This window comes from Limulus polyphemus, unplaced genomic scaffold, assembly GCF_000517525.1.
Source record: "Limulus polyphemus unplaced genomic scaffold, Limulus_polyphemus-2.1.2 Scaffold23, whole genome shotgun sequence".
In the NCBI taxonomy this organism is placed as follows: domain Eukaryota; kingdom Metazoa; phylum Arthropoda; class Merostomata; order Xiphosura; family Limulidae; genus Limulus; species Limulus polyphemus.
The window spans coordinates 1,303,150-1,313,674 of record NW_013665633.1 but is presented as its reverse complement, the minus strand read 5'-3'; the positions used below and the strand labels follow the sequence as shown (position 1 = coordinate 1,313,674).

Genomic DNA, 10,525 nt, shown 5'->3' with positions numbered 1-10,525 from the left:
TCATCAGTAACCCTGAACACAAGTTAACCAAAGAGAGATAAGCTGGACCTATATCATAATGAAAAGTATCAAACATATGTATGTTTGATTCATTAATGTAATGAGATTGTATAATACGTGTGTGTCTTATATTATAAAGTTACATTTTACCATAAAATAGTTTTTCTACTTAAAATTAAAGCTAATTTTAAAATATTCAGCTTAATTTTGACATTTCAGTTATTTATAGATGTAAAGTATTTTCCTTATTTTAACGTTTGTTTTTATCATTGTCTTTCCATTCGACGCGTTCGTTTTTAAGTCTAAGCTTATGTCACATACCTAAACGTTTAACGTTCAGTGTAACGTTTTTTAGCGAGAGAAACAGAAAAAAAATCGGATTTATTCACGGACGTAGGATACGAAACTCGATACCACTATGTGGTCCACAATTTCTTTGTTAGTTACACAAAGCAACTTAAAGTTCTGAAAATATATATGTTTAACAAAATTGTTCTTAGTTTCGGCCATTTTTAGCTCGGCTAGGTCGATAATATTTGGCCATCCAAACAGCATTATATAGCTTCAATTGGAAGATGTCTTAGCGTAGATCAAGCCCGAAGGTGTACCTTGTTTGTGAAAGTGGAAGGATATGGTAACTTGAGTTAAGACAAAACAACAACTTACTAGCAGTATCTAGGGTATTAACTCATCATCTAAGATAGTTGAGCATCACTCCGCGTGAGAAATATATCACGTTTGAACCATAATATGCAAATATTGGATTATCGAGCAGATAAGTTCAGTAATTGTTTTTGTTTGAGTGTATTGTATCGCTAAAAGATATACGCTCATATTAATTAACAAAACCTATTTCATAATCAGATGAAAATTGCAGTTCTAAAGTATTTCAGTACTCACAAGGCCATCTAGGTCAACGACAGAGGTCACCTCATGGTGTTATACAAGATTTTTAGGTGTGGAAGACCTAAGAAATTCAACCAAATTTATCGTTTGTGCTTTCATTGTCGGTTTGTTTGGTGAAGTCTAGCATAAGAAGGTTGGATGGAGTGCGACATGAAAGTGCGAAGATAACAGAATTGGTACCATGAAGTCGGGAGATCTACCGTGTTCCTACTTTCACCAACCCAGGACTGTTGTTTTAGTTCGTGTGTCTCGCGTTTATAGATTGAACCAACTCATGTTCCGTGTTTCACTTTTTAAACTCGGTGGCTGCATTACATTTATAACTAAACTGTTTATGTTACAGAACGTGAGGTATCTGCTACATACTGTACTATAACGATAGATATCGGGTTATTTTTCTTTCAATTACTAATTAATGTTGGAAGACGAAATTATTTTGAAGCACATCTTTTCAGTTTTGTTACCCATTTAAACAAAATAGTATATGCATTCCATTTCCTTAAACCAAGTGTTGCTAAGAATAGTGGTTAAGCAAGGGAACGATTATCAGATAGAATACGAGCTGATGAATTTGTGATCTGCTTGATTTATGAGAAACAAAAGATTGATATATATAGAAAATATTTTACTCTCCAGAATAGCTTTATCTGTTTGCTTCCTGTGTTTCTATATAGATAATCTATTTGTTCTTTGTCTTTAGTGTCTCTTGGAAGCTGGGAGGAATGGTGGACATACGACGGAATATCTGGTAAATTATCACTTTCTTGGATTATATACTTTTATGGAATCGAAACTTTTTGACATTTTTTACTATCTCAAAATCGAGCTCCAAACTTTGGGGCCGCTGATGCGTTATAAGAGTGACGGGCAAATCCCATTATTCGATTAGAATAACCTACTAGTTAGCGATTGGTGGTGTTGACTAACTGTTTTCTCTTTAGGCCATCACTTTAAAATTAGGGATGACTAGTAGATACCCTCGAATAGCTTTGTGCGAACATTTTACTAACATAAACAATACCTAGTTAATAATTCAAAATTAAAGACTGAAGCAGAAAGCTTTAATAGTTTTGCCATAAGTACAAAATAGAAATACAAATTAATAGTTTTTATATTTTTTGATTTAAAGTTTTATTAACATTTATGTGGCAGTTTGACTAGATGTTTGGTAATGTATTAAAAGTATTTAAGTGCTTTATTTACACGAGAAGGACTTAATAAAAAATTATGGTGGTTTTTATAAAGATAATTATTGAAAAAGGAACAATAATTACCAAGCAACCAATTTACTGAAACTAAATCTCCTCTATCAGTTAGTATTAAAATTTTCTGCTTTTCCTTCGAAGTCATCATGTCGTGAAATAAAGAGTATTTTACAGGAGTGCCTCATAATAGCAATAACTTAAGTTCAAAAAGTGGCCAAGCAGTGGATCAGACACAGGATGTGAATTGGGATTTTCAATCTGAACAGCAATTTATGCTAACGTCAGAAACTCCAAATACTGAAATACAGCAGTCCCCTACTTTTGAGCTACAGACCTGAGGGAAAGGAGTTATCCAGCAGTGCCCACCGCCACAAGGACTTTGTCTAACTCTTTGAACCCAATAACTGAATTAACTGGATCAGACACATACCAAACTTTACATAAATATTCCAATAGTTACTAGTATAAGCACTACCTTTTTCCTTTTTTGTTTTCTTATGCTAGTCCCCACGTTCTAACAAGAAGTAGTATCATCTCTGGAAATTGTTGAACTCAGTATCATTGAGCGAAGAATAGAACAAACTAGTTGCAAGCTATAATATGTCAACTAGAAAGTTCTGTAATAACAACTTCGTTTCTACCTTACTTTTTAATTGGAAATACCAACAAAGAACAGTATAACTGAAATCCAAAATGAGAAACTGCCTGTGCTTGCTTCAGGATTTGTTGTTCTAATGTTCGTTTCTACTTTTTTTTAAATTGTGGTAATAGTAATCGTATCTCACAATTATCGAAATTTAAAACGAAGAAATGTTAAGGGGAACGACCGCATTCATATTGCTTCGAATTCATTAAAACACAAGGTAAGTAAGATATGGCAGATTAGAAAGAACATTTTCGATAATGATTAGTTGACTTTATTTTTATTTATTTTTTACTTTTTGAGCAACTTCTGAAAATCCCGTAATAATAAAGAACTGAATTCAGTAAATTCAGTTGAGTCTCTTAAATGAACATCATTGGACCAGTTGAGCTTTAGCTGCTTTGAAAGCTACAAAAACACACAAGATAATTGAAGTATAAACCACCAGGCTTTATCGGGAAAAGTAAAAATACAAACGGTTGTGATAACATTACCACAGCGGGTTATCTGTGCTGTTCAGTTCTAGGAAGTTAACACAACGAGCGGTGCCATGTAAATGTATATTTCAAAACGAATAAACCCTGTAGGCAATCGGGCCTGAATCAACCGCCTGGCGACTTTTCTTTTGAAACTAGTTCTTGTTTAAGGAAATTTGGGCTCAGGAAGTCAATAAAGCGGCCAGTCCACAGCGATAAACAGATCGTATAGTAATTTCAAGGCGAAGCACAACAGTTCTATTTTGTGATAATGTAACTATATTAGAGACAATATAACTTCCATATGTGTGTGGGGGGAGGGCAGAGATTTTATTATAGAAGAGTCACTTAAATATATATATGCATCTTTACATTTTATAGCTTTCATTATTTATACATTTACTGCTGAGTTTCAGTATAAGATTTTCCCTTAACTTCTAGTGGGCATGAATGTAAATAATCAACTGATATTCTAATACCATTCTACAGAATTATATATGATGCGAATAATAACTAGGTAATCAAGTGTAATGGAATGAAAACGTGCAGATTATAAGTACGTTTATGTATAGAAAATAAAACTCTGAATTAAAATATTTTATTTTGTTTGAATGTTTATATTTGTATAATATCTACTCAGTGTTAATTTTTTTTTATGGATTCATCGATTAAATCAGCTTTTGTCATTTTATGGAAACCAATACTTAATCCAGAAATTGTTTATTTCAGATTTTTTTATTTGGTTGCAAAATTTAAAAAAAATCCCAAAGTAAGCAGTAAAGTCTGGAAGAATACATGGATCGTTTTTAATGCTGCCACAAACGGCAGGATATTCACGTAAAGAGCGAGCGTATTGTATCATATTGACCCTAATTTTTAAAGAGGTTGTTTTCTATGTGAATTATGTGGTCTTGATTGCTACTCTCCTACTTCTAAACGTACAGCCTATTAATCTTTATTCAAGAAACGTCCATAATTTTTACCACTCCTATTGAGGATCCAGGAGACGAAATTTAATTTTCAAAACGTTGCATTCAGCAAACGTTGCTTCCTCGTTCTTAAGTGTACTTCTAATAACTCGTGTATACTATGGATTTAATTGAGTGTGTTCTACATTCGTCGATGTGCAACTATAAGACTTCTAAAACATTCGAACATCTTAAGATAATGTGTATAAAAATACGTCTTTGTTAAAAACGTGTATCAACGCTCCAGTTCCTTATGGAAGTGTAGTAAATGACGGTTTTCTCACACAATGTATTCTGACAAACTATGTTTGAGATGCTAAAGGTCAGACAAGAAACTCGACTTTGGTGTAACTACATATTTATACATAATTAAACGTTTGTGTACAAGTCTTTTATATGAACAAAGCACTTAATGGTGCACTTCTGATTAATTTCGTTTTAAGAAGAAAAAAAAAGAACAATTTTACTCGGCCAGAATCAGCTTTGTAGCTCTTCGTAAGGCTTTTTTTAATCCGAAACAAAAGGTTAATTGAACTCAGAGTATACCTACAGCATCCAGATAGATAAAACAAATAACAAGCATGTAAACAGAAGAAAGTAAATATAGAGTTAAGTGACAACTCAGGTAGTTAGACGTTTTTATTTTGATATGAACTAATTAAAGTACGTAAGAACATATTTTTGATAAGCAAAACGACACATAGGCGTATAAATAGAGAGAAAGAAAAACTAGGACTATAGACAGATAGGCAGTTGGCTATGTGATGAATATATAACAAAGATATATGGATGGATGGAGAGAAAGATAGATAGAAAGACGTTTTATATATTCTGGCTTTATGGTTGAACTACGTCTTTCGGATCGCAATATAAAAAACATTATATATTGTAACAATAGAAAAAAGAACACCATAAGTCCATTGAAAGGAATATGTGGGTCTAAGTAGCTTTCCCAATAAGTTTATATTGTGACGGCTCAATACAAGTTAGCGTATTAACCTGACAGGGTCACGAGACTTTACATAAGGTGACGTTAACATACGTGTTCACGGATTGGTGATGGACACTTACACCCAAAGCACTTCACAAAGGTGGGTAAGCCCTTCTCTCCGATTCTTCGCACAGAAAGGTCTGTGATTGATTTGCTAGGCTCTAGTCGCATGTAACAAAGTCACGGGAACGATTGGTGATGGTAGCTAGTTCTTGCTAGCTGAGTAACTTGTCCACTCTTTCTCCGCGACAGGCAAGGGACCGAGAGTTTTCGTTTTATCAAACAGATTTTTCTCTTCCTGACTTTTATTTTGTCCTTATTTGTGTACAACTTTCCTTTATCCGAATGTAAGACTGGTTTCGTGAAAATGTTAACCTACCTATAATGAAGACGTATACTGTTACTGTTTAATAAACATTACGTTTCAGTCACTGAGTAATTGTCTTTAACAGTCATTTAAAGGGAGATAAATAGAAACCTAACTAGGTGGAAAATCCGAATAGAAGTGGGGTTTTAAAGTCTTTTGTGGAAAATTGGATTACAGAATGAAAACAAGCACAAAAATGAATATCAAATTGCATTAAGTAACTGCGCATGTGTGAAAATGGGATAACGTTTTTGTCGTTTAGTCGGAACTGTTACATTTTTTATGAGCGTTACTACGTTACGTTAGATGTTTCAGCTTGATTAGTGGCTGTTACGTTTTGCAGTTCTAGCAGTGTTCGAAATCTAGATTTTTATACCAACTGAACAAAACTTTATTTAAATTTTTCAAGAGAATTCAAACTGGCAGATGTTTCCTACATTGTAACTTACATGATCGTATAGTGAAAAATCTTAGTGATGTACGTCTATCCATCTGCAAAACTCAGGAACTTCAAATAGTTTTTCCCAGATCCAAATAAGATATAAATAATAACTGAATCAAGCTGACCTCCAGACATAAATACTTATAAAACTCCTGTAACTAGTAATCTTTGTGGCCATTGGATAGTATTATTTATGTTAATCGATATATGGTCATTGGGTAGTATTACTTATGATTATTATATAGTATGATTTATGGTCTTTAGGCAATGTTATTTCAAGTCATTGGCTAATAGTATTTATGGTCATTAGGCGGTATTATTTATGGTCATTAGGTAGTATTATTTATAATGATTAAGCATTATTATTTATATAGTCATTGGGTAGTATTATTTGTATAGTCATTGGGTAGTACTTATTATTGTCATTGGGTAGTACTTATTATTGTCATTGGGTAGTACTTATTATTGTTATTGGATAGTATCGTTTATAGTGTATGGATAGTATTTATTATTTTCATTGAGTAGTAATATTTATGGTCAATCTCTCTAAACTCGCAAGACCCTTACATTGTTTGAAGGTGCAGTTCACAGCTGCTCCTGGTATAGATTTTACTATACAGTATGAACACGTCTTTTTTTGCTACGAAATTACAACTGGTCATAAAATGTTTTCATAGCAACCTGTATGACTTCTATCAGATTTCCGATAATAGATTCATATCCGTATTGTACTTTTTAATTATTTGCTTACATTGTATACAAAGTACTTTTTCATAGCATATCTTACTTGGCACAGTGAAAGCGAACTATTTTCTAATTAGATACATGCACAATATTTACCTATGTTGCAGTTAACAATGCCGATCTTGAAAGTTTTGTTTTTAGCCTAAGCTACAGCTGGTGCTGTAATAACGACACGTTGTAGCCCCAACTTTGTTTTCTTTCCATCTCATCGACTTTGCAAGTGAATAATTTATTAGTTTACGGACTGACTGTGATTGTTGTACAGTACACGAATAGTTTTACTTCACTCATGTCTCTCTCCCCCTCCCCGTGGTTTCTCGTAGTGTTTGATCATGGTGACTGCGAGTAGGTGTTTTTAATGATTTTGCCTAGAATAAGGACATGTAGCATTTCGTCACCTGTAGTCAAGACCTAGAAGTAGTAACTAGAAAAGTTTGTTTTAAATATGTTACAATGACATAACTTTTACCAACTTTAGTAGTCGCCTTGACGACGGTAAGCACATATCCTCAAACTAGTACTGTTATTTTTGTGACGGTGTTTTTAAGTGGGAAATATATAAGCACACATATATAAATGGAAGATACCCAGTTCTCGTGTTTTCAAATATGTTCAACTATCAAGATAACTCGGTGATAATTGGAAATAACTTTATTGTGGCAGGAAACTGAGCCTCTGTGATACATTTTTGTGAGATGTATGTTGTCTGTTGTTATATATTTGAAAAAGATATATTTTTATAATTTTTAGATAGCTAAATTATTTCATCCAGTAGAAATGTTTAAGTTATACTTATGTTATAAGTTTTACAAAATATTTTACTAAATAACCAAAATGTTACACTCTGTTATCTTCCTAAAAACAATAAAACTGGGTGTGTCTTTATCCGAAATATGGTCTGAATCTTTGATAGTTCTGTAATGTAACGAAGTGAGTATTTGATCAAACAAAATGTACATTAAGCTGTTTGAGTCTAGTCTATAATGGAAAAATATCAGGTGTCGTCAGTTAGACTCAGAGTTTAAAGTTACAGTATGGTATGAATAGACAACTTGTATCGATGATAGACAGTGAAAAATGTAAACTTTTAGTGAAAAGTTTCTTCTCAAGTTACTTGCATATAATGTTGATAAAAAAGCAGCACATGAAAAATGGGAGAATATCTATTCTGAAAGTAAAAGAGGGGAGAGAGATAAATGAATAAAAAAAATCCTGTTTTGTATCGATTTCGATAATGTTACTAGGAAGGTTCTACCAGCATGTGGACAAGCTTCAAAATTGTGAACAGACTGTAGAGAAATATATCAACTATAAACTAAGACATTGATCAAAAACGTCGTAATTTCTACTGAAAAGGACACGTCATTTTCTCTGCATTTTGTTTTTTGTCAGTTGTGACCGAAAGGCTGCAGTATCGGCTAAGTTTCATCTTGACGTTTAAGAAAAATATATTTAGCTAGTCAGAAAATGTTTGAGGAAGTTAACGATGATGGATTCTGGCTTTTTTCCTCTATCAAATATGACGGATTTCTGAAAGTTGTTGTATTTTGTAAGCATCTTCTTGACATTAGCCATCAGTTCTGCTCTATGAATTATTTTGCAAAATATTTCATTCTAGCTGTTATGAAGCAGAACCATGATTTGAAACAAAATCCACGGAAGATTTTCGCGAGGAATAAAAAATAAAGATAAGTAGGTTAATACTTTAACTTCAAGGTAAACCCGCTGAGGCTACCCCTTAAAGAAAATTGTTTAGAGGACTGTGTTAGATAATCTTTCTATTTCCTTCTTTCTACTATTATTAAGTCCCTAATGACTTCGTTAGATGCTAACTGCATACTTTGCTTTGTGGTAGTTAATAATTGACACATTTAATTGATTAATTACTTGTATCTTTAAATTCAAGGCCAAAATTCTATATAAAAAGCCCTATTTCGGGGTTTTACTTTATCACACTTCTTGGAAAAAATCCTAATTCAAGATATTCCATATACAATGTCTGACCGTTTCTAGTTATCATTCAAACAAATTACGGTAATGAAGCTAGCGAACTCTGGGTGATACATGATAAAAAATCTGTAAACAAAGTGGAAATGTGCCGTGCCCTATTTCAAGGACTTTTTTTCATACCTCTTTTCGGGCATAAATCCTAAAACCAAATAGCCCATGTAACCATCCGATAACTTCCACTTACCATGCAAAAAATTACGATAAATGAGCCATCCAACTCTGAATGATAGATTCTAACACATACATACATACATACATATATACATACATTGGTTATATTTACAGGAAGGAGCCACTCAGGATCCAAATGTAAGAAGAATAAAGAAACTTACAATTTTGTAAACGTTCGTTTATTGGTTTTATAAACCAATCGTAGGATGAGATATGTCGTACGTTAGTCTTGAGTGATTTTGATTGGAATGCATTTTTCTCTGCACAATATATTTTAATTCATTTGCAAATGCAACATCAATATCAAGAAGGTTAAGTAGTTTCGCATGGTATGTAAAATATGTGATACATTTTAAACAGAAAAGGATTGTAAAAAAAACTACATACCCTCTTAATTGTGTGAAAAGTATATTTCGCTTTAACCCTTAAATTACCGACTTGTTTTTATACCAATAAAGCCGGTTGGAGTTCCTATGTAACATACGTAAGGTGCCGCAACAGTAATTATTGGCATTAATTACAATAGTGTAATATATTGTGTGTGACTTGTGTTATTACGAACCATATAACCAACAAAATTATGGATTAACAATCAATCTAGTGTATAAATAGTTGAATAAAAACTTGTTTAAAAAGCCTATGGGGTCAATATGAGCCTTTTGGTAATTTTATGGTCATTTCCAAATGAAACTAAAAGTATAGAATGCAGAATTAGTATGCAATAACTTAAAAGCGATTATACTGTGTGATTATGACTTATTTTAAAACATCTTTTTGACATTAAAAGCAATAATTATATTTTCCTATTCTACAGGAAATACAGATATATATATAGTAATATACAGATAATATAGCAAAATTTAAAGCTTGAAGTTTCAACTAGACCTTCGTTTCGAGATGTCGTTTGTCTGCAGACAATAACATCTGAGTATTATACGTATTATAAAGTTAACTATTGAAGGGACCTTTTTAATGGTTATATTTCATTTTTACTTCAAATACGAAGACAAAATCGACCGGAGACAGTTTTCCTGGTCACATGCACGAAGTGATTCGTTGCCAGGGTTTGTCGTAAATACCAATTTAATTATCTCTCAAAGTTTCCATAATTGCCAGCTATACGGTCCTTAGTTGTATGTCCCGAGAGGTTAGGGCCCGCAGTTGGCTTCTAATAAACTGGCATATAGAAGGCAGCGGCTCTAAATGTTTACCTTTATAATGATAACTTCATGTCGGATATTGCAATTCGCTCTGAAAATGTCAATAAACTGCAATTAATGGCTCCAAGGAAAACAACAAATAGTTTTACGTTTCGTTGCAAGGACGAGTTGTTTCTTTCATTTATTGTCAATATTAAAAAATCATGTATATGCATGAGATCTAGAAAGGACTTCATTCATCAATCTAGTTTCATGAATATTTATCTATGACCAGTCTTTACCTGTGTTTCTTTTTTTGTTTGTTGTTTGTATGTGTACACATGTGAGAGGTTTTTTATTTGAGTATGTGTGAAAGTGCACATGATGTGCATATATGTGTGTGTGTGTGTGTGTGTGTGGGCGAGAGAGAGTATATATATATATATATATATATATATATATA

The 10,525-nt window shown here is 32.8% G+C and overlaps 1 protein-coding gene across 2 annotated transcripts in view; it reads left to right on the top strand.

The window, feature by feature from the left end:
- LOC106458531 (putative carbonic anhydrase-like protein 1) overlaps window positions 1–10,525 on the top strand; it is a 137,354-nt gene that overhangs the window by 21,660 nt on the left and 105,169 nt on the right. For both annotated transcript variants that reach the window (XM_022385159.1, XM_022385153.1), the window contains exon 2: window positions 1,607–1,654. In XM_022385159.1, the coding sequence (XP_022240867.1) occupies window positions 1,607–1,654 (48 nt within the window). The remainder of the gene's footprint in view (window positions 1–1,606; window positions 1,655–10,525) is intronic.